The 26,537-nt window shown below is 42.1% G+C and overlaps 1 protein-coding gene across 1 annotated transcript in view; it reads left to right on the forward strand.

Annotated features, from left to right (window-relative positions):
* Positions 1-26,308, forward strand: part of LOC141058032 (carbohydrate sulfotransferase 9-like) — a 65,951-nt gene extending 39,643 nt beyond the window's left edge. The window contains exon 3 of the mRNA XM_073554173.1: positions 18,384-26,308. Within this exon, the coding sequence (XP_073410274.1) occupies positions 18,384-19,228 (845 nt within the window). The 3' untranslated portion in view covers positions 19,229-26,308. The remainder of the gene's footprint in view (positions 1-18,383) is intronic.
* The last annotated feature ends 229 nt before the right edge of the window (positions 26,309-26,537 follow it).

Genomic DNA, 26,537 nt, shown 5'->3' on the forward strand with positions numbered 1-26,537 from the left:
CACGGCATGTGTACTTCACTATTCCAGATATGGTGGAAATCCCGAGTCTGTACTGGAAATGCAGTGACGAAAGGGATTCTCCAGTTGCAAGAAATCTGTGGGGAATTAAAAAACAATAAATTAGTTTTAAATCACAGCATTACATACCAAAACTGAGCTATAACACTTGGAGATACAAACTACCACCAACAAGATTGCAGTGAAAGTGTGCTCTGATGCGATCACATCCAATAAATGTGGCTTACCTTAAAGTCACCATCAGACGCTCTGTGGGTGAAACAGAGAAGCGGCAATAGGTGTCCGCTTTTCTTATGAGGTGTGCAATGCGCTCCACCAAGTAATCAAAATTCTCCATTTTCATCCTAACATATCCAAAAAATTTATCCGGGTTTCGTCGAAGGTCCATGCAGAGTGTAGAATAGACCCCACGCGTCATTCTCTTGGCTGTGATGGGGTGGATCCACAAACGTCGTCTATGATGCCTGATGCGCTGCTGTCTCGCTCTCTCCTTCTCCAGAACAATCACCCTCAAACGATTCGCCTCCGCTATAAAATCCGCCAAATTCTTCAAAATATTTCCAATGACAACATCCATCTTCGCCAATAACTTGCTCTTCTCTCCAACCTGCACTTTCTCCTCTACAACCTGTCAAAGAAGGGCTGTAGGAACATGCTATATATAGTTTTCCAGTAGCCAATCCCGTTCGGAAGGCCACAAGGGTCAATTTTAAAAACCGGATCCGGCGTAATCCATCGAAAAACGGATAGAAAAATGGATGAACCGGATGAGACGGATCCGGTTTTGTCTGTCAAGAAAAAGACGGATCCGGCAGAAAACCGGATCCGTCACATCCGGTTTTACTAAACATTTGCCGGATCCGGCGTTCCGGCACGACGCCGGATCGCGCCTGACGCCGAAAACCTGAAGTGTGAAAGTAGCCTTAAGAACGTTACATCGCTGCTATGTCATCCTGGACCTAGAGCCCTTGTGGACACTTCGGGCACACTCGCAGTTCTAACCTGTTCCTATATCTTACACTCACTTATCTCACTTATCCCATAGCAGCTCCTACTGTGAGGTTAACCCCTACCTAACTCTTGGTACTGACTATAACTAATATAAACTAGAATGCCCATCATCTCATGGTCACCTATTAGAAGTACACTCTCCCTATGCAACATGGTATTACAAAGGTTCACATATTTTGGTAATACATCTTAAGATGTAGCAGTACCATTGAATAATTGCATCTGTACATTATTTCAACATATTTACATTAGGACTTCTTAAAGGGGGTGACATTAAAGGGCATCTTCCTTCAATCCCCTTCATTCACACCACTGAGCGAAGCTATGACTGGCAATGTTCACTCTGGCTGGGCTGTCACATACAATATTGGATAAAGCAGAATTTAGGTTTAAAGATTAACTTTTAATATCGTAAAACTAAAAATCAATAAACACAAAGGTGAAGCCAAACACTCAGAGTGCAGCAACAATGCACACAGACAATAAAACATACCAGTATGCAGTATGTCAGAAAATGTCCACACCCAAGCACTCCTTAGTGTGAAATATGGGGAGTAAGGGATGTATGATGCAGGGGTATTTCAAACCAGTGGTTTATACAGGCCATTCTATCGGTAAGATACCTAAACCTATTGTCCCCTAACAAAAGAGGGTACTGACAATCACCAATTTATTGCACAATATTATTGACATCTAGACCACCATTAAGTACAGACAGTATGGATCTCAATATTACATGATAGCCATGTGATTAAGCTGATGGCTTCACTTAACTTTGTTAGGGTCGTTTGATGATTACTGGGACGCATACTAACCTGTACATTTTTTGCTGCATTAACTTTGGGTCTGCACGTACCCCAATACTACTTATTTGCACAGGCTTCGTATGCAGGAATCCGTACCAGACTAATCATCAGAGTATGTGGTTTCTAAGATTGGCTGGTACCCCATTACTGCAGTAGTATTGTTTGCAAATTCTGGTATATTACATCACTATAAACTTATTAAACAGTATATATTTCCTGTAGGATTCTGATTGGGGTCTCTACACTTGGCCCTTCAGACCTATGCTGTCTGTACCTAATGGTGGTCTAGATGTCAATAATATTGTGCAATAGATTGGTAATCGTCAGTTCCCCCTTTTGTTAGGCGACAATAGATTAGTGTATCTAACCAATAGATTGGTCTGTATGAACCACTGGTCTGAAATACCCCTGCATCCTACATTCCTACTCCTTGCATTGCACACTAAGGAGTGTCTGAGTGTGGACATTTTTTGACATATTGCATACCAGTATTTTTATTGTCTGTGTCCATTGTTGCTGCATTTTAAATGTTTGGCTTTACATTTCTCTATATTGAGTTTAGTTTTACGATATTAAAAGTTAATTTTTAAACCTAAATTCTACTATATCTGATACCATACTAATTGGGCTACCACAATAATAGCTTCCTTGATCACTTACAATACTGACAACCCAACATGCCCCTGATTTTATAGAGTGGCTGAGCTGTCACTCACTGTGTCCCTAGGACACCGTAAATGCTAGAATTGTGACAATAAGCACCTTGAGTGTTTGAGTGGTTATTAAAGGATAAAGTTCATGTTCCATTTTTTTATTGTGCTATTTGTTATAACATCACAGAAAAAAGCAGCCTTACTTGCCAAGACATGGTCACAACACCAATGTACTACAGGATGTAGATGGCCACCACAATAAAACTCAGATGTAGCACAGGCACAAAATATTGATGAAGCACTTACTCACCTATCATCTATAGGGGCTGTGGTTTAACTCCTTTACTCCCGAAAGTGGTTTGCACGTTAATGACCGGGCCAATTTTTACAATTCTGACTACTGTCCCTTTATGTGGTTATAACTAGTGTTGAGCATTCCGATAATGCAAATATCGGGTATCGGCCGATATTTGCTGTATCGGAATTCCGATACCGAGTACCGATATTTTTTCAATATCGGATACCGGAATCGGAAGTCCCCATAATGCAATGAGCCACTGTTGTGGCTGTGATTGGCTGCTGAAATGATGTCATTATGATGCGCGGTCTGTGCGCATCATGATGCGAGGTCTGTGCCGACTGTGGGGGGTCTGTGCCGTCTGTCGGGGGTCTGTGTCAGCTGCCGATGGTCTGTACGGGCCTCTCGGGGGTCTGTACAGGCCTGTCGGGGGCCTGTGCCGGCTGCCAGTGGTCTGTACGGGCCACTTGGGGACCTGTGTCGGCTGCCGGGGGCCTGTGCCGGTGGTCTGTGCGGGCCTGCCGGGGGTCTTGTGTGTGTGCAGGCATCGTCCGATGGGACTACAAGTCCCATCGGGCGATGCCTGCTACAATGACAGTGATTGACACTTTAGCCAATGATGGGACAGTAGTAGTCTCATCATCCGGCTAATGTGCTGAATGTAAAGAAAAAAAAACATACTACATACATACTACATATATACTACATTCATACAACATACATACATACTACATACATACTTCATATATACTACATTCATACAACATACAAAGATACTACATACATGCTACATATATACTACATTCATACAACATACATGCTACATATATACTACATTCATACAACATACATACATACTACATACATGCTACATATATACTACATTCATACAATATACATATATACTACATACATGCTACGTATATACTACATTCATACAACATACATACATACTACATGTATACTACATTCATACAACATACATACATACTACATACTACATACATGCTACAAATATACTACATTCATACAACATACATACATACTACATACATGCTACATATATATTACATTCATACAACATGCATACATACTACATACTACATACATGCTACATATATACTACATTCATATAACATACATACATACTACATACATGCTACAAATATATTACATTCATACAACATACATACATACTACATACTACATACATACTACATTCATACTACATGTATACTGCATTCACACAACATACATACTACATACATGCTACATATATACTACATTCATACAACATACATACATACTACATACATGCTTCATATATACTACATTCATACAACATACATATATACTGCATACATGCTACATATATACTACATTCATACAACATACATATATACTACATACTACATACATGCTACATATATACTACATTCATACAACATACATATATGCTACATTCATACAACATACATACATACTACATACATACTACATATATACTACATTCATACATACTACATACATACTACATACATGCTACATATATATTACATTCATACAACATACATACATACTACTTACATGCTTCATGTATACTACATTCATACAACATACATACATAGTACATACTACATACATACTACATACATACAACATGCTACTGACATACAACATACATACATACTACATACTGCATACATACTACATACATACTGCATACAATACATTCATACAATACATACATAGACATACAGTACATATAACATAGAGAACATACTCACCATCACTTGTCACTTTGATCCCCGAAGCCAGTGTCATCTATGAAAAAATATGAAAATAACAAACAAGCCATATACTCCCTGATCCGCAGAAATCTACGAGGGTAGCACGCTGATCTCTCATGGAGAACAGCAGCATCAGCTGATGATACCGCTCTCTAGGGGCTTCAATAATCCAATGACGGGAGGTAGGTATCCTTCCGCACTGTATTCCTCCGCCACTGTAAAAAAAATAGTCCCTAGTCTCACTTTTGGCATTGCTGTGTGAGAAAGTTCCCACGCAGCTTTTGCTATAAAGTGAGACCAGGGACTATTTTTTTACAGTGGCGGAGGAATACAGTGCGGAAGGATACCTTCCTCCCGTCACTGGATTCCTGGAACCCCGGAGAGAGCTGTCGCATCAGCTGATGCTGCTGTTCTCCACGGGAGATCGGCATGGGACACGCGTGGATTTCTGCGGATCAGGGAGTATATTGTTTGTTATTTTCATATTTTTCCACAGATGACACTGGCTTTGGGGATCAAAGTGACAAGTGATGGTGAGTATGTACTCTATGTTATATGTACTGTATGTCTATATGAATGTATGTATGTAGTATGTATGCAGTATGTAGTATGTATGTTGTATGTCTGTAGCATGTTGTATGTATGTATGTATGTAGTATGTATGTACTATGTATGTATGTTGTATGAATGTAGTATATATGAAGCATGTATGTAGTATGTATGTATGTTGTATGAATGTAGTATATATGTAGCATGTATGTAGTATGTAGTATGAATGTAGTATGTATGTAGTATGTATGTATGTTGTATGAATGTAGTATCTATGTAGCAAGTATGTAGTATGTATGTATGTTGTATGAATGTAGTATATATGTAGCATGTATGTAGTATGTATGTATGTTGTATGAATATAGTATATATGTAGCATGTATGTAGTATGTATATTGTATGAATGTAGTATATATGTAGCATGTATGTAGTATGTATGTATGCTGTATGAATGTAGTATATATGTAGTATGTATGTATATTGTATGAATATAGTATATATGTAGCATGCATGTAGTATGTAGTATGTATGTACACTCACTGGCCACTTTATTAGGTACACCTGTCCAACTGTGTGTTAAGACTTAATTTCTAATCAGCCAATCACATGGCGGCAACTCAGTGCATTTAGGCATGTAGACATGGTCAAGACAATCTCCTGCAGTTCAAACCGAGCATCAGTATGGGGAAGAAAGGTGATTTGAGTGCCTTTGAACGTGGCATGATTGTTGGTGCCAGAAGGGCTGGTCTGAGAATTTCAGAAACTGCTGATCTACTGGGATTTTCACGCACAACCATCTCTAGGGTTTACAGAGAATGGTCCGAAAAAGAAAAAAAATCCAGTGAGCGGCAGTTCTGTGGCCGGAAATGCCATGTTGATGCCAGAGGTCAGAGGAGAATGGGCAGACTGGTTCGAGCTGATAGAAAGGCAACAGTGACTCAAATTGCCACCCGTTACAACCAAGGTAGGCAGAAGAGCATCTCTGAACGCACAGTGCGTTGAACTTTGAGGCAGATGGGCTACAGCAGCAGAAGACCACACTGGGTACCACTCCTCTCAGCTAAGAACAGGAAACTGAGGCTAAAATTTGCACAAGCTCATCGAAATTGGACAGTAGAAGATTGGAAAAACGTTGCCTGGTCTGATGAGTCTCGATTTCTGCTGCGACATTCGGATGGTAGGGTCAGAATTTGGCGTAAACAACATGAAAGCATGGATCCATCCTGCCTTGTATCAACGGTTCAGGCTGGTGGTGGTGGTGTCATGGTGTGGGGAATTTTTTCTGGGCACTCTTTGGGCCCCTTGGTACCAATTGAGCATCGTTGCAACGCCACAGCCTACCTGAGTATTGTTGCTGACCATGTCCATCCCTTTATGACCACAATGTACCCAACATCTGATGGCTACTTTCAGCAGGATAATGCGCCATGTCATAAAGCTCGAATCATCTCAGATTGGTTTCTTGAACATGACAATGAGTTTACTGTACTCAAATGGCCTCCTCAGTCACCAGATCTCAATCCAATAGAGCATCTTTGGGATGTGGTGGAACGGGAGATTCGCATCAGGGATGTGCAGCCGACAAATCTGCGCCAACTGTGTGATGCCATCATGTCAATATGGTCCAAAATCTCTGAGGAATGCTTCCAGCACCTTGTTGAATCTCTGCCACGAAGAATTGAGGCAGTTCTGAAGGCAAAAGGGGGTCCAACCCCTTACTAGCATGGTGTACCTAACAAAGTGGCCAGTGAGTGTATGTTGTATGAATGTAGTATGTATGTAGTATGTTTTTTTTTTTTATTACATTCAACACATTAGCCGGATGATGGGACTACTACTGTCCCATCATTGGCTAATGTGTCAATCACTGTCATTGTAGCAGACATCGTCCGATAGGACTTGTAGTCCCATCGGACGATGCCTGCACACACACACAAGACCCCCGGCAGGCCCGCACAGACCAACGGCAGCCGGCACAGGCCCCCGGCAGCCGGCACAGACCACCGACAGCCGGCACAGGCCCCCGAGAGGCCCGTACAGACCATCGGCAGCCGGCACAGGCCCCCGGCAGCCGACACAGGCCCCCGAGAGGCCCGTACAGACCATCGGCAGCTGGCACAGGCCCCCGACAGGCCTGTACAGACCCCCGAGTGGCCCGTACAGACCACCGGCAGCCGGCACAGGCCCCCAACAGTCGGCACAGATCCCCGAGAGGCCCGTACAGACCACCGGCAGCCGACACAGGCCCCCCGACAGTCGGCACAGACCCCCGAGAGGCCCGCACAGACCCCGCCCGCACACACAGACACGCATAGTGTCCGCCCACGCACCGCCCACACTCTTCCCCCCTCCCGAACAGGATGTACAAGGCAAGAAAGGGTTTTTTTAATTCCGATATTTCTGTCCCATTGACTTGAATGGGACTTCCGGTATCGGAATCGGCGATACCCAATACTTTTCGTGTATCGGGCCGATCCAATCCGATCCGATATTTCTGAATATCGGATGGTATCGCTCAACACTAGTTATAGCTCCAGAACGCTTCAACGGTTCTTGGTGATTCTGACATTGTTTTTTCATGATATTTTGAAATTCATGATAGTTGTAAAATTTATTTGCTATGACTTGCGTTTATTTGTGAAAAAAAATGGAAATTTGGCAAAGATTTTGAAAATGTTGCAATTTTCCAACTTTGAATTTTCATACCCTTAAATCACAGCGATATGGCACACAAAATAGTTAATAAATAACATTTCCCACATGTCTACTTTACATCAGAGCAATTTTGGAAATTTTTTTTGTTAGGAAGTTATAAGGGTTAAAAGATGACCAACGATTTTCATTTATGCAACAAAATTCACAAAACCATTTTTTTGGGACCACATCATATTTGAAGTCACTTTGAGGAGTCTATATGATAGAAGATACCCAAAAGTGACAACATTCTAAAAACTGCATCCCTCAAGGTGCTCGAAACCACATTCAAGAAGTTATTTAACCCTTCAGGTGCTTTACAGGAATATTTGGAATATGGAAAAAAATGAACATTTAACTTTTTTTCACATAATATTTACTTCAATTTCAAATTATTTTTTTTTTTTATTTTACCAAGGGTAACAGGAAAAAATGTACCCATCAAGTTGTTGTGTAATTTCTCCTGAGCATGGCAACACCCCATGTGGGGGAAACCACTGTTTTGGCGCAGTGCAGAGCTTGCAAGGGAATGAGCGCCATTTGACTTTTTGAATGTAAAATTACCTGGAACAACTGGTGAATGCTATGTCACGTTTGGAGAGCCTCTGATGTACCTAAACAGTGAAAATCCCCGAGAAGTGACACCATTTTGGAAACTAGACTCCAGAGGGAACTGATCTAAATGTGTGGTGAGCACCTTGAATACTTCACAGAAGTTTATAATGTTTAGCCGTAACAATAAAGACTGTCCCCACAAATACGTTTTTTGCCCCAAATTTTGCAATTTCATAAGGGTAACAGAAGAAACTGCACCATACGATTTGTTCTACAATTTCTCCCGAGTACGCTGATACCCCATATGTGTGGGAATACTACTTTTGAGGCACACTGAAAAGCTCAGAAGGGAAGAGGCACCATATTGGAGTTCAGATTTTGCTAGAATGGTTTGAGGGTGTCATGTCAAATTGGCAGAGCCCCTGAGGTGCTAGTGGATCGCCCTCATCCAGGGCGGCGGGGTACTCGGTACCGGGCCCGTGGAGTTCAATGGGAGATGTCACGGTAGCTGTTACCCGGTCCGTGGCCCTGGGCGTCCATTGTAAAAGGGGAATAGAGTGGATGATGATGTTTAAAGTTTATAAGTGAATGATTCGTGACGCCACCTGTGGTGTTCGGCAATGAAGGTGTTAAGCAGACGCTGCAGACAGATCCTCTGGGACAGATGGTGTGGTGCAGCAATGATGGTGTAGCCCTCCACAGGCAGGGCTGTAGTCCCAGGGCAGTGTAGATGGGGAGAGAGTGAGGGGAGCGTAATGGTGCAGTGTTAAGCACAGAGATGTAGCGGTGCTGAGTGGGTTGGCGCAGGAATAAGCGGAGGACACCAGGGCATGTAGTTCCAAAGCTTTATTCACAGTCTGTTGTGCATACAGGTGCCTCCTCGGTGCTGTGTCCTCCAGGTCAGGAGCTCAGTCAACCTCCAGGCAAGATGAAGTACTCCGTTCCAACACTCCTCCAACATATATGCCTTTTCTGAACGTCTCCCTTCTAGCGCCTATTTGAAGTACTCACAGTACTGAGTTACACTGGAGTTCCTCCTTTCAGATGTTCTTTGAACTCTACTTGTATGGCAGACAGCTGTAGCCTGCTTCGGGGACTCCTCGCTACTAAGTCCCGGCTCACTCTCGTTGCTGTTGTGCCCCCAAGTCTTGTGTGGGAATAAAGTGGTGACAACTTCTATTCCTCCGGTGTCTGTCGCAGGACCATTTGTATCCATACAACCTTGGGGACCGGACCCCGGCCATGCACTTAGAACTTGAGGAAGGGCTCTGCTCTAACCCTAATCCTTAGTTCTCTTCTTCTCCTTACGTTCCGTACAAATCAATCTTTCTTATGGAGAATTAGGCTTTCTGAATATCTCTTTCCTGTGCCAGCAGACCCAGGTCACTGAGGTCTGCTGCAGCACTTCCTTCAATCCATCCCACTCAGGGGATCTTCTCTCACAGACTGACCTAGTCAGACTGACCCAGTCATAATGAGCTCCCGCTCTCTTGTGCAGACTAAGCTCCACCCACCTCCCAGCACTCTTCGTGTTCCAAGCAGGGAGCCACCAAAGGTGCTTTGCTACACTACTATGTTGTGTGGGATGCAGGTGTTGGAGTGTGGTCAGGTGTCTCCACCTTACCTGAATGGTGAGGTACCACACCTCAGGAGGAGGTGCAGTACCTCTGTGGTGACTGAACCCTCAGGGGCGCCACACTAGAACAACAGAATCCCCCTCATTTTACAAACTGCATTCCCCAATAAATTCATCTAGTGGTGCAGTGATCATATTGACACCACATGTGCCTCACAGAATTTTATATCACTGAGTGGTGAAGAAAGAATAAATTACATTTTTACCACTAAAATGTTGTTTTAGTTCCAAGTTTTTATTTTTTTTCTAAGGGCTAATACGAATTTTTTTTACAACAAACTGAGATCCATTTTTTCCTGAGTGTGCCAATACCTTACATGTAATCGGGAAATATTTTTCAGGCACAGTGCAAAGCTCAGAAGGCAAGGAGCGCCAGATTTTACTATTATGGTTTGCAAGTGCTGTGACCCACTGCGAGAGCCCATGAGATGCCAGAACAGCAAAACACCCCATAAGTGACCCCATTTTACAAACTAAGCCTCTCAATGAATTCACCTCGGGGTGCAGTTATCATATTGACACCATGGGTGTGAAACAGAATTTTATACCATTGGGCAGTGAAGAAAAAATACCGTTTTTTTTCAGATTATAAGACGCATTTTTTCCCCCAAATTTGGGGGGAAAATGGGGGTGCGTCTTATAATGCGTATATATACCTTACCGCTACTGTGGCTGCAGGCCACAGGCTGAGATGAGGGGGTGTCCGACAGTGCTGTGGGTGCCTGGCGCTGTGATGGTGTCGTGCAGTGCTGCCCGGTGCTGCTGCTGTGTCTCCGGTGCTGCCTGGGCTCTGCTGACATTTTATGGAAGGCCAGAGCCCTGGCAGTTCCATGGTTTCCTGTGTGGTGGACTATGGGAAAATGGCTGCCGGGGGTGGTGCAGATGGAGATCTTGGCACCAAGATCTCGGGAGATGAGATCTCAGCACTGAAATCTCATCTCCTGAGATCTTGGTGCTGAGATCTCGATCTGCGCATGCGCCACCCCTGGCAGCCATATTCCCAGAGTCCACTGCACAGGAAACCATGGAACTGCTGGGGCTCTGGCCTTTCACAAAATGTCAACAGAGCCCCGGCTGCACTGTAGCAGTACCGGGCCGCACTGCCCGTCACCCCCGCAGCGCCTTACACCCCCGTAGCACCACCGGGCACCTTCAGCAGCACCGGAGACGCCCGCAGCAGCACCGAGCGGCACCACCGGACACCCACATAGCACCGCAGGGCACTCGCAGCACCGGAGACACTCACAGCAGAATCGAGCAGCAGTGCCGGATACCTGCAGCAGTGCCGGACACCTGCAGCATCACCAGACACCCGCAGTGGCTTGTCGCACATCGGAACACCCCCTCATCCCAGCATGCGGCCTGCAGCATCACCCCACTCCTTCCTCCTCCAGCAGTGACCCTGGGAACATGCTTCACCACAGCCACCAACCACGGTAAGCAATAAGACGCATAGATTATAAGAAGCACCACCAACTTATTAAAAAAAAAAATTCCTATTTTTCTCCTCATTATTTGGGGTGCATCTTATAATCCGGAGCGTATTTGTAATCTGAAAAATACGGTATAATTTTACCACCAAAATATTGTTTTCGCACCAGATTTTATATTTTTACAGAAGTAGTGGGTAAAAATGGCACCAAAATTTGTCCCATAATTTCTAATGAACGTGACAATACCCCATATGTGGCTGTACAGTACTACTTAACCAGACTTGGGAGGAACAGAGCGCTATTTGCCTTCTGGAGTGCAGATTTTCCTAGAACACTTTGCAGACTCCATATAAAGGGTGGGCTATGTATATGGATACACCTAAATAAAATGGGAATGGTTGGTGATATCAACTTCCTGCTTGAGGCACAGTAGTATATTGGAGAGGGAAAACTTTTCAAGATGGGTGGTGACCATGGCGGCCATTTTGAAGTTGGCCATTTTGGATCCAACTTTATTTTTTCCACTGATAAATTCCCCAAGGGGTAAAGTTTCCAAAATGGGGTCACTTGATGAGGGATTCTGCTTTTCTAGCAATTAAGGGTGGGCCATGTATAAGGATACATCTAAATAAAATGGGAATGGCACTAAATTTGCAGAATGGGCAAAACAGAAATTGGAACAGGACCCTCAGTTTACACAGAACATTATGTTCAGTGATGAGGCAACCTTTTTTGGGTGGGCCACTTATATGGATACCCTAAATAAAATGGGAATGATGATAGTTTTCTTGCGTAGGGCGTCTTGCATTGAAATCTGCTGCAATGACCTGGGGACTGCCATACATCAACACAATTTCTATCTGCTCCTCACGTGTTAACCTCTGCGACATGTCAATGGCTGTAAACAAAGAGAAACTTGTAAATAACTCATGAAAGAATAAAGTTACATTAAAACCAAGCACACCATTGTTTTTCTTGTGAAATTCTCAATAAGCTTGATGTGTCACATGACCCTCTTCCTATTGGAAAAAATAAAGTCGGATCCAAAATGGCCGCCATGGTCACCAGCCATCTTGAAAAGGTTTCCCCCTCCCATATACTAATATGCCAAAAAAGGAAGTTGATATCACCAACCATTCCCATTTTATTTAGGTGTATCCATATACATGGCCCACCTTGTACAGACCCCTTAATTGCTAGAAAAGCAGAATCCTTCATCAAGTGACCCCATTTTGGAAACTATACCCCTTGGGGAATTTATCTACAGGTGTAGTGACGGTTTTGACTCCATGGATATTTTCCAGAAACTAGAAGCAATTAATGTTGTTGAGTGAAAATTGCATACTGTCATTGTAGTGACCAGTATGCTGTAGTGACCAATATGTTGCAGTCATCATTACGTTATACCCAGCCTGTGCTTCAGGAGACATACACCCATAAGTTAGGTGTCATCACTTCAGAAATGCTAAATGACGATATATATGGTTTAGGTACACTGTAGGGCTCAGAAGGGAGGGGGGCATTTGGATTTGGGAGCAGAGAATTTGCTGAATTTCTTTTTGTGGGTGAGGAGCCATTTCACTTTTCCAGAGGCTTTGTACTACCAATAAAGTGGAAGCCCCCTATATTTAAGGTAGCAGATGACAGACCTGAGTGGGGACTTGCTTTTTTGTGGATTGAGTTGAAGTTTTATTGGGAACATGTTACATAATATTTGGGATCACATTTATCCAGCACTCTACGATGCGCACTTACTTTGTGATTTCCATCTAAATCTCTGAGTGACGTGATTCAGATGAAACCGCCGAGAGATCCATTCACAATAGTGAGGCAGCAGAATTTCTCTGGACTCTGTCTGGCCTCTGTTCAGTGGTGTTCTTTTCAGAAGTGCACAAAACTGTGGCCAACAGCACTTTTATGCAATCCTGAAAAGACGGGCACCGCCGGATCACAGGTCAGACGGCAACCACAGTGCCTCCATCTGCCTCATTATAGGGAGTTTTCCACCAAGGTTGCCTCTGAATCACATATTTCAGAGATTTACACAAAAACCCCGGTGTAAGCGTTCAACGCAGAGCGCAGGATAAATGTGTATGGAGCCTTACTGTGATCTTTGGAAGGCAGGATGAAAAAATGAACAGCATGTGAAGAGATGGTTTTATTTATTCTTTACGCCGTTCCTCATGCGGTATAAGTGATTGGGTGACTTTATTCTTCGGGTCGGTGCGATTACAGCGATACAAGATTTATATCGGGTTTGTAAGTCTGGCTGCTGTCACACACTAAAAGACGCTTTTTATAGCAAAAAATTGTTTTTGCATCACCATATTTTGAGAGCTCTAATTTTTCCATATTTTGGCCCACAGAGTCATGTGAGGGCTTGTTTATTGCGGGACGAGTTGACATTTTTATTGGCACCTTTTTTCGGGCACATGACATTTTTGGATCACTTTCTATTCCGATTTTTGGGAGGCAGGATTTCTTTTGGTGGGGGGATTTATGCTGTTCCGTGCGTGAAAAATTAATAAGACAGTTTTATTCTTTGGGTCAGTACGATTACAGCAATGCCTCATTTATATATTTGTTATATTTTGGCATCTTTACACAATGAAAACTATTTTATAGAAAAAATAATTATTTTTCCATTGATTAATTCTGAGAGCTATAACTTTTTTTATCTTTCCACTGATGGAGCTTTATGGTGGCTTGGTTTTTGCGTGACAAGATGACGTTTTCAGAGGTACCATGTTTATATCCGTCTTTTTGATTATGTTTTAGTTCACTTTTTGCTTGGCGGTATGATGATAAAGCAATGTTTTTTGCCTTGTTTTTTATTTCTTTTTTATAGTGTTCACTAAAGGGGTTATCTAGTGGGACAGTTTTATAGGTTGGGTCATTGTGTACGCGGCAATACCAAATATGTGTACTTTTATTGTTTATATTGTTTTTTTATAAAAATATTTAATTATAGATACAATATCTTGACTTTTTATTATTATTTTTTTAAATATTTTTTATTATTTTTACAATTATTTTTTAAAAGAAAAAACAACTACTTTTTTTTCCTTTGTCCCAATATGGGACTTTCATTTATTTGCAGGCTGATCACTTGTACAGCATGGAGATGCGCTGATCACGCCACAGAGTCTCCGATCCAAAGGAGAGGGTGTTGGTGCTAAAATTTGTTGCCCTATTCTGCCAATATATATTAGCGTACCGGGTGTTATACACTTTCTAAATATAAATTAGCAGGAATACTGCTTAAAATAACTGCAGACTTCTGAAGCTGATTAGGGACAAAACATTTTATACCCTTTGTATAGTCTTTATTTTAATTAACCCTGCTGTTATGTTCGGTCAAAAATGACCGTTGTTGAACTTTGATATTTTTTAAAAAATTCATTATGCGGTTCTGAAACTTGTGGCTACTTCTATTTTCCTAATTTGAGGGGTTCTTTCTAAGGGTACTTTTTTTTTTTTTTTTTGGTTTAGTTTTTGCGCCACATTTTTTTTTACACTTGTACTGTTCCGGTCAAAAATGACCGAATAGCATTTTATGCTAATTTCAGCCATTTTTTGAGTAAAACAAATGAGTTATAATTTCTTTTGAGACTACTTATTGCATCTACTATTGTTTATGAAGTAAACAGTTGCTTTAGGTGCAGATTTACACATGCTTTCAGTGCAAACCATACGCATTGGCTTTCAGTACAGTTCTGTGCATTTTTTTTTCTCTGTATGTTATTTACCCTGCTTTTTTACCCTGATTTACTGAAAAAAACTGATTTTTTAAAAATTATTTTTACTATTTTTTTGAAAATGTTTGCACGCATTTTATACTATAGTTAATTTTAGTTATAGTTATAGTTAGTTATAGTTGCTATAGTAGTAGTTGTTTTAGTTAGTTAAGCTCAAATTTGTAATTTCTGTGCAGAATTCAATAAGCCCTTGTAACCTTTATAAACACAAAATAAATAAAATTGAGTTTTTTTATGTATTTTTTTTTTTTATAATGACCAACCATGTTCATGTACAGTATAATAATGCAACAGGTATTCCAAAAAAATTTTTTAAGTAGCTAAAACAGCATTTTAATAGGTCCGGTCAAAAATGACCGGAGCAGTACAAGTGTATAGTGGAAACGAACAGAACAGCAGGGTTAATACAAATAAAAGTTACATTTTATGGTCTTCTAGTGAGGGTTTATTTGTGGTTCTCCTCAATTTGGAAAGTATCAAATACTTATTTTTTTAACATAAAATGCATAATAATTATGTAAAAATCATAGAATGTGGTATCCTGGATTTTTTTAAGATTCTGTCTCTGACTCTTGAAGTTTACCTATGATAAAAATTTCAGATCTCTCCAATCTTTGTAGGAGGGAAATCTTTCAAAATCGTTAGTGTATCAAATACTTATTTTCCCCATTGTACACCATATTGGGGTCTGTGACTGCTGCATACACTAATAGAGGTTCCATCTCAGCCAGGATTCCCTCAGGTCCTGGAGATGTGGGAAAATGATAGCGTGTCCAGAGACGGCGTGCACACAGGGACACAAAGGAAGTTTGGGATGCCGGGGACAGAACACAGCGTGAAGTTCGCCCACAGAGAAATGTCCTGACGCTGGGATTAGCCATTGTTAGACCTGGTATCAGCCATTTTTATCCCTCGGAAAAAAAAGTTGTGAATACGAGCATACACATTCACTGTCCGCATGCACAGAGCTGACGGTCAAGATTTAAAGGGCTCTGTAGCTGAAAAACGGGTCTGGAGGGCAACTTTTTAGGTCAGTGCGGGAATTTTCCCAGTTGGACACGTGGCCATCCGAGGGTCGCATCCATGCATCGCTACAGGAAAATAAGGAACTTGGCTGGGTGTGTATGCTGTTATCTTGGCGATACGCCACTACAGACTACATAATACCACTTGATATGGAAGGCCAGGATCTGATGAAGTTGTGAAGAATGAGAGCGACCAAGGTGAAAAAATAAACTGATGAGGAGTATAAACATCAGATAGCAAGCACAACAGTTAAAGAACACTTTTCTGCACAAGGGCTGGTATATTACTGACACGCCCCCAGAGGTCATGTGGTACTCGATGCCGGTCCCGTTGATTTCAATGGGAGATGTCACAGTGGCAGTGACCCAGTCCGTGGCCTCAGGCGGTCAATGAAAAAGGGGTAGAGTGATGGGGATAAAGTTATTGAGATGATTCGTGATGCCACCTGTGGTTTCTGGTCAGTTTGACCAGCGCTGCAGGGTTGCTTCTCTGGGACAGATGGTGTGGTGCAGCAATGATGTTGAAGCTCCCAACAGGTGGAGCTGTAGTCCCAGGACAATAGTAATAGGTGTTGAGGGTGCAGTGTTAGGCACAGGGATGTAGCAGTGCTGAGTGGGTTGGAGCAGGAAGAAGGCAATGAGACAGCTGAGTGCAGTTCCAGTTCTTTTACTCACACTCTTGGCACATGCCGCGGTCTCCAGACAAGGGGCTCAGCCAACTCCCAGACAGATGGATTCAACCTTTCCAGCACTCCCTTTCATGTGCCTGTTCTGAATGTTTCCTTTCTAGCGCTTATCTGAATGTACTTGCAGTACTGAGTTACACTGAAGTTTCTCCTGCTTGATGTTACTCAACACTCCACTTGTATGGCAGACAGCTGTAGCCTGCTTCGGGGACTTCTTGCTATCATGTCCCGGCTCACACACGCTGCTGTTGTGCCCCCAAGTCTTAAATGGGAATAAAGTGGTGACAACTTCTATTCCTCCGGTTTCTGCTGCAGCAACATCAGTATCCATACAACCTCGGAGACCGGACTCCGGACCATGCGCCTTAAACTTGATGAAGGGCTCTGCTCTCACCCTTGTCCTCAGTTTTCTTCTCCTTATGTCCTGTACTAATCTCTCTTCCTTCTGAAGAATCAGGCTTTCTCTTGCTCTTTCCCATGCCAACAGCTCCAGATCACAGGAGTCTGCTGCAGCACTTCCTTTCATTCCATCCCTCTCTGGGTATCTTCTCTCACCAACTGACCACTTCCTAACATTCTCCCGCTCTCTTGTGTCATCTCAGCTCCACCCACCATCCAGCACTCTTTGTGTTCCAAGCAGGGAGCCACAAAGGGTGCTCTGCTATTCTAGAGTGTTTGTGTTGGATGTGAGTGGTGGAGTCTGGTCAGGTGTTCCATCTTACCTGGAAAGTGGGATACTACACCTCAGGAGGAGGTGTAGTACCTCTGTGGCGACTGAACCCTCAGGGGCACCACATTACTTCTGTTACATGTTACATTAGACCAGCAAAGCACCACGGGAATTTCCATCTTCCCTTTGTATGAGAACCTCATCGGCTGAGGTGCATCACTACAACTCCTTAGTATTATTCTAAAAGTTCATATGATGAGGGTCACATGCTTGTTAGACTGCCATTGCATCATCAGTTTTCCCATAAGAGAACATGTGTCCCAGCATGGCCATCTTTGCCTCTATGACACTCACCTCTGGCTTTTCACTTGCCTGAGATAAGGAATCCTTCTGCCACTTAATCCTTGCTTACTTAAGATGAGCTATCCCAGTATTCTCCCCTTCTTTGCACACACTTGTTTCAATGCAGATCTGCTAGCATTAGTATCATAGGTCTGTCTACTTTTACCACTCTTCCCTATCTGCCTACAGAAACTGAGTTTCCTTCACCCAGGCAACTCCTCCCCCCATAGCTGACTCCAACAGTCAACCCTGTCTTTAGCTAACCAATTGCTGCAGGCCACAAAACAAACAAATCAACATTTTAAACATGGCAATGCATTATATAACCACAAGTTCTTCAAGGGTAAGTGTCGAAAGCTTCTCCACTCCATCAAATAAGGCGCTGATCACATGTGTGTGTAAAGAAGTTGGAATATGTATGGATACCACAAGTTTTAATTATTTTGATTTTTTTTGCAGTTAATCCACAATATTCAGTCACAGAGGCTCAGGAAAGCAGGAAGGCAGCTGTAAGATCTGTCTGCAAAAGCAACAATCTCTCCAGTTCATCCTTTGCGCTAGACCGTAAAGTAGCAGCTCAGCTATATGTGGATCACAGCCATCGGTTTATATACTGTGAGGTTCCCAAGGTGGGCTGCTCTAATTGGAAGAGAATAATCTTATTACTGAATGAATCTTTTGGCCACACTTCTTATGAGCTTCAACATTACCAAGTTCACAATTCAAAACAACTCAAAAAGTTAAGCGAATATCCTCCATCTGGTCAGAAAGAGTTTCTAGCAAATTATACTAAAGTGATGTTCACCCGAGATCCCCTAGAGAGAGTTGTTTCAGCCTACAGAGACAAGTTTCTTCATGAAGATGATGTTTACTACAGAGAAAACATTACAAAGCTGATCAAAAAATCACTTGGGATTCAATCTAAAACAAACATTACTTTCGAACAGTTTGCCAACTTCATCACTAAAGAAAATCCTTACTATAGAGACACTCACTGGAAGCCAATGTATCAGCTCTGTGAGCCATGCAATATTCAATATGATTTCATCGGCAAGTTTGAAACTTTAGCAGATGATGCAGATTTTGTTTTGAAAATTATAGGGGCTCCCAAAAAGTTGAAATACCCCACAATGAAACATCACGCTAATGAATCCCGCACAAATTATGACATAAGCATACGTTACCTGGAAATGCTTCCTCCTGTACTGTTTAGGAAACTTCTCAGCGTTTACAGCCTTGACTTCTCCATATTTGATTATAGTTATTATCAGACTACTATTTCTAAACTCCCTAAAACAACCTAAGGCTATAGTTTTTCCAATGTTTTTTTTTCTGCACCCAAAACCAGAAAGATGGCAGGAAAAATTCTGCATATAATACATGCGTTTCTTTTAGTGTCTTTTTTACTGTTATGGGTGAAAAGCGCTGCAAAAATGCTGAGAGAATTGACATACTGATTCTTGGCAAAAAAGCAGCAGGGTTCAGAAACAGATCACCATAAGACAGAAAAAAAAAAGAAATGCATAAGAGAGATATAAGAATGTAATGTTAGGAGTAGCCAAATAAACAGTTTGGTACAATCTGCTGGAAAAAAAAAAGAGTGCACTAGTGAGCTTGGGAAAGCAAAAAAAAGCCTGGACGTCCACAGTGGTGGATGATCGCAGGATCCTTTCCATGGTGAAAAACCTTTCACAACGTCCACCCAAGAGAAGAACACTCTCCACGAAGTAAGTGTTTCAGTATCTCAGTCTACCATAAAGAGAAGTCTTTATGAGAGCAAATACGGAGGGTTCACCACAAAGTGGAAACCATTAATAGGTCTTAACATTGATAATTCAGATGAGACTTTGCTAAAAAAAAAAAAACATCTAAAGAAGCCAACCCAGTTCTGGAAAAGCATTATTTGGACAGATGAAACAAAGAACAACCTGTACCAGAAAAAGATGGGAAGAAGAAAATATGGAGAAGGCTTGGAATGGCTCATGATCCAAAGCACACCAGATTTTCTGGAAAATATGGTGGAGGTAGTGTGATGGCATGAGCATGCTTAACTTCCAATGGAACAGGGTCACTAGCATTTATTGATGATGTGACTAATGACAGAAGCAACGAGGTGAATTCTAAAGTGTGCAGGGCTACATATTCTTCTCACATTCAACCAAATGCAGCAAGGTTCCTTGGACAGCACTTCATAGTACAGATGGACAATGACCCAAAACATATTGCGAATGCAACCCAGAAATGGGGTTACCACGACAGTGTGGAGCCAGAAGACCGCAGCGTCTGATTGCTCCTACTCCAGCGCTGAGAAGAAGCATTTCTCCTTCATTTTAATGGTGTTTATTCCTTTTGGAAGAACAGCTGTTAATCTGCCATTTTGGAAAACTCTGAGCTTGCAGCTGAGCTCAGTTAGCCCCTCCCTTCCCTTTTATAAATTTGGCTCAGATACAAATCTCTGGTCAGAGCTAGCATTTGCTGCATGGCTTCAAGAGGAAGAGGTATTCATGTGAGAAGGAGTGTTGGAGGAGTTATCTGTGATTGTTGCGTTGTTTGTATGTGTGGTAATTCCCTTCCATTCTCTACTTTAGTTTATTCCCCATCCGCCACTTCCTGATGCATTCCTCTGTTATATGTGAGTGAATATTTTGTATGCCTGGAGTTTTCTGTTAACCCTTGTTTGTGTAGTCTTGTCTGTCTGGTTGGTGCACTATGGTGCACAATAGCACTCCTCTTCCCTGGGTGGGGGAAGAGAACAGAAGGAGAGCTAACTCAGGAGATGAGGCAAGGGTCGAGGCCCCGGCATCTTCACTTTCAGAAGTATCCCAGGGAATAGGGCGAGCTAGAGCGCCCCCTAGTGGTAGGGTCAGAGAAGGAGCCCCTGGTCCCGGGTCACCCAACAGCTGTGTTGTGACAGGCCGAGTCAATCACCAGATCTCAACCTCATCTAACAGTATTCCACATGCTTAAAACAAAACTTAAGGCAGAAAGACCCACAGACAAGCAACAACTAAAGTCAGCAGCAGTAAAGACCTGGCAAAGCATCACAAAGAAGGAAACCCAGTGTTTTGTGATGTCCATGGCTTCCAAACTTCAGTCAGTCATTGCCTGCAAAAGATTTTCTAGTATGAAAAATTTACATTTTCTTTATGGAAAAGTAAATTTGTCCAATTATTTTGAGCCCCTGAAATGAGGAGGCTTTGTAGAAAAATGGTTGCAATTACTAAACATTTCACAGGATATTTTTGTTCGACCCCTTTAACTAACCTCAAAGTCTAAACTTCAATTGCATCTCAGTTGTTTATTTTAAATAAAAAATAGTGGCATGCAGAGCACAAATCACAAAGATTCTGTCACTGTCCATATATTTCTGGACCAAACTTTACAGCACCAGATTGAACATAGGAGGGACAAGGGAGAATCTATTTTGGATTATAGGACATCTCTGTCCACTCCTGGAATGTGCCTCCACCCTTGCATCCCCACAGGCCATAAAAGGCAATGCAATGTTTTGCTTTAATTAAAAGAGCTAGGAAGAAACTCTTTGAAGCTCTTAAAACAAGGGTGCAAACTTTTTTTGCAGCTGCAACCAGCTGGCTCTTTTGTCTGACTGAAGCACATGGAAACCCCATGGTACAACAAGTCTCAGCAGGCTCTGAAGTATTGAGTCTGGAAAATGACCTATAATAACAGAATGCAATATCTCAGAGCCTAGCCGAGCACATTACTGGAATCGGCATTCCTTTCTCCACACCCCATATTATTTAGCCACCTCTGGAACCCTGCATTATGGAGTTATAAAGCATAGCTAACAGGAATTACATACGGTAGGCATATTTGGTCTCTATGTGCAAATAAAATCCAGAGGAACCCAGTGGCAGCACAACCAACTCAGAGCTTTGGGCGCAAAGTTATGGGCCATCCACGATTCTGAACAGAAAATCTTATTCTCAGACATGGGAGGAGGGAGGAAGTCCAGCCCAGGGGTGGCAGCAGAGTGTGGGAGGGAGCAGCCTAGAAGATATAAGACAGTCCCTCATTTTGGACTGAGTTTTCTAATGGCAGGAAGATACATTAGCTGACGCAGCCAAGTCAGACTGTAACTAAGATTTAGACCTGTGATCCATCAGCACCTCCCTGTGGTCACATGCTACATAACATGGTAATTGCAACCTATCTATACCCTACCCTTGTACTACACTTGTGACTGTATACCTGTATATTGTTCTTGTAAATATATACCTGTATATTTCTAGTGTGCGTCTCACGAACCCCCACGTCGACACGCTCGGTTGGTCACTTGTACGCTACACAGGTTGGTTTCTAACCCGATATAAGCCTGTTTTCGGATGGGGCTTATGTCGAATGAGGAACTGGTGGCAGAATACTGTATTGATTTAGTGAGGAACTCTGGCAGTGATGGCCGGGAGGTTTAAATATATATCCCCAGCCTGGACTGGTGATATATATCCACCGTCACTGGGAGCGGCTCACTAACTCGTAGCTATAAGGGAAGCCTTTCCGGTGACTATTTGCCCTCGGTGCAGTTCCCTGACTGACCTGGAGCAAGTGGTGGTGCTGGAGAGCCAATCCCTGTGGGTCCTTCTCTCCCCTCCCCCGAGGTGAGCGAAGTCAACGCCCCCCTTCCCCTGTGAGATCCCTCACAGAACACAATAATGAAACACATTTTTTTCTTACGGACAATAAATCAGACACAAATAGAGGCAGCAGATGACCACACACACTTTTATGCATGCCATATCACAACTGTTTACAGCATGGAGTTTATACCGAGTGGATATATGACCATGTACATACCGCCTTACAGTTTTATTTACTCTTTGTGTTTATTTATGTATTTGTAAACAGGATGACCTAATTTATTTTACATAGTCAATTTAGTAAAAATGAATACAAGGTGCACAACAGATAAAAGGGTTGTTTACTTTGCACTTATTTTTGTTAAAAAGGTCTTCGGGCAAAAAAATGAAAACATTGCTGCTGGCACTTTCACTGATTAGCACCCATCCAGGGAAAATTAAGAGTTTCCACTGAAACTGGCCATAAACAATGTAAAAGGTCTTTTAGGCTATGTGCACACATATGCAGAATATTTCTGCATAAAAACCAGACTCCTTCCCAGAAAACGTGCGATTTCCCCCCCCGCGCATTTTTACAGAGATTTTTGCGCGTTTTTGCCACGATTTTTTCCGGATTGTCCCCAAACACATAGAAAATAGCCAGAAATGCGGAATTTACCACAAAATTAATGAGCATGCTGCGTTTTTTTTACCGCAAAGCGTTTTTTTTTGCGGTAAAAATGCATCAATATGCACTAAAAGTGCAAAATGCATTAAAATGAATGGGAAGCTTTTTTTAGGCGGTTTTTGAGTGGATTTTTTGGTAAATCCGTGGGAAAAATGCAAAAAAAACCGCAACGTGTGAACACAGCCTTATGCTGCACTTAAATCAAAAGTGTCACGACTCTTTTGTTGGGTATCCCAGGACTAGGGGTTCCTTCCCTGTCCCTAATGAAAGGTTTGCATTAGCTTGCCCAGTTCCCTGGGTTACTTCTGATGGTGAAGATGATGAGGCCATGTACCTTAACTTAGCATCTGAATCTGCCCTCAACCTGTACCACTCCCCCACCCAGGGAAGAGGGGAGTAGTAGTGTACCGTAATACACCAACCAGACTAACAAGGTAATACAAGCAGAGATAAAGGAAAATACCAATCATGCAAATATACTCACACAAACAACAGAGGTATACACTAGAGAGTGGAGAATGGGGTCAAATCAAAGTAGGAGAATGAGGGAAACCTAGCAAACAGTCTCTGATAAATACACCAAACGCCTTCTCAAACAACAACGTTCAACCACCATCCTATTAACCATGCAATATGAGCTAGCTCTGGCTATAAGTACTTCCCAGGGCCCAGATTATAAAAGAGATGGGAGTGACTAACAGTGAACATCTGAGAGCTAGCTCCTCTCTATTGCAGTAAACTCGTGACAGTACCCACCCTTCTACAAGGGACTTCTGGGACCTCAGATCCGTGTTTATCAAGGTGTGCTAGAAGTAAGTACATAATCTAATCCTCCTGAATCTCAGACACAAAATACCTAAGATAAGTCGCAAGACTATGGTTAACCTGTTTAGTTTGCCCATTAGACTGCAGGTGAAATGCTAAAGAAAACTACAAATGGATCCTCAAACGAGTGCAAAATGCCCTCCAAAATTTGGAAATAAATTGGATTCCCCAATAAGAAACAATATCGGTAGGAATCCTCATACTGTCCACCATCACCAAAATTACAGTATTTCCTGCTGACATGGGTAGATCAGTGATAAAATTGACCTATAAATGAGTTCAAGGTCTAATGGGAATCGCCAATGGTTGGAGAGACCAAGACTGATGAGTATGAGAGGTTTTAGAACGCATACAGAAGCTGAAGGAAGCTGCATACACCCGAACATCCTGATGTACCCCTGACCACCAAAAACGAAGAGTAAGAAGATCTGTAGTGGCTTAATTACCGGGAAGTCCAGCCAAGACTAAGTCATGATGTTCACTAAGAACTCTTAGACGAAGATTCACAGGTACAAACAGTTTACCTTATGGAGAGGCAGCAGGGGCATCCCCCTGAACCTCAACAACCACTTTCTCAAGATCGGAGCATATAGACGCAATAACCACCCTTTTTGAACTGGTTCACAATTATCTCCACCCACAGGAAAACAATGAGATAAGGATCCACGTTCATGTGCCCCAGCCTATAAGTGACAAAAAAAGTTAAACCTGGTGAAGAACAATGCCCATCTTGCCTGTCTAGGCATTAGACGTTTTGCAAAACTCGAGAGACACCAGATTCTTATGATCCGTGATTACCATAATCGGATGAACTGCCCTCTCCAGAAAATGAACCCACTCTTCAAAGGCTCACTTGATTGCTAGAGTTCCCTGTTACCAATGTCATAATTTTTCTCTGCAGATATTTTTAAGAAAAGTATGCACATGGACACCATTTACCAGGAGATTCACCCTGCAACAATACAGACCCCACCTCCACTTCAGACCTGTTAACTTCTACAATAAATGGCTGAGAGACATCAGACTGTATGAGAATCGATGCAGGTGCTAAACACTTATTTATGGTATCAAATGCCTCCCTGGCCAGACTGGACCATTTGGAAAAGTCTGTCCCTTTCCTGGTCATGTGCATTAGATGTTTGGCCACTACCGAAAAGTTTTTGATGAACTTACGATAGTAGTTGGCCAAACCCAAAAACCTTTGTAATGCCTTCAAATTCTCAGGATGATCCCAATCTAGTACCGCCCGGACTTTCATCGGAAAGATGCAAAAACTGGTGAACGATAAAAAATATCCTAGAAAAGGGATTTCCACAACCAAGAATAGAAGATGGGAGTGCCAACAGTGAACAGCTGAGAACCTCAATGTAGGAAAACTTCCAAGAGCTCTCAACTGAGCAGATTATCTCCTGCACTGCTAAAAGAAACCAGCACCATTTAATATGAAGGTGATGTGCTTCTAGTCAGTGCAGTAGTAGGAGAAATCAGATGCTGTGGTGTTCTGGCTCCTCTCTGTCGCGGTAAACCTGTGACAGGTATACTGAGATACTGAAACAACTAGTTCCTGGAGAATGGTCTTCATTTCGGTGGATGTTGTGAAGGAGTTTTTCTTCACCATGGGAAGCATTCTGCAATCATCCACTACTGTTATTTTCCATGGACGTCCAGGCCTTCTTGAGTTCCCAAGCTCACCAATGCGCTCCTTTGTTTGGAGAATGTATCAAGCTATTTATTTGGCCACTGAAAACATTCCTGCTATCCAACTGATTTATTTCTTCTTTTTTCAGACTAATAATTGTCTGTTTCTCTTTCATTGAGAGCTCCTTTGACTGCATGTTGTGGGTTCAAAGCAGCAGCTTCCAATTGCAAATGCTACACGTGAAATCAGCTCAATACCTTTTACCTGCTTAATTGATGATGGATTAATGAGGGAATGGCACATGCAGCCCGTTAAAGAGCTTTTGAAAGAATTGTTTAATGAAATAGTTACAGCTACATATTGAAGAGCTGTAATTCCTAAACCCTTACTCCAATTAGGATGTGAATACACTAAAATTTAAGGTGAGAGTCTGCATTTTATGCCCATATTTATTATATAACTGTATCTTGAATATGTTTTAGTACACAGCTAAATTGTGAAAACTTTTGTCACTGTCCTAATATTTCTGGAACTAACTGCATATGTTTATGCTATTCTTTTCTATTTATATATTATCCTCATATAGAGTATCCAATGGAACACAACAATGAAACATATTTTTTCTTATATACAATAAATCAGTCATAAAAAGCCAGCATAGGACCACATGCACTTTTATGTATGACATATTGCATCTCTACACAGCTTGGAGGTTAGATAGAGTCATTAAACGGCCCTTTACATATCGCCTTCCAGTTTTATTCACTCTTGCATTCATTTCTTAGTAAATATGATGACCATATGTTACAAAACTTTCTTAACTAAATGCATTTTAACCCCTTAAGCCCCAAGGGTGGTTTGCACGTTCATGACCGGGCCAATTT

Source organism: Dendrobates tinctorius, unplaced genomic scaffold (assembly GCF_039654945.1).
Source record: "Dendrobates tinctorius isolate UK_male_01 unplaced genomic scaffold, ASM3965494v1 ptg000208l, whole genome shotgun sequence".
NCBI classification, from domain to species: domain Eukaryota; kingdom Metazoa; phylum Chordata; class Amphibia; order Anura; family Dendrobatidae; genus Dendrobates; species Dendrobates tinctorius.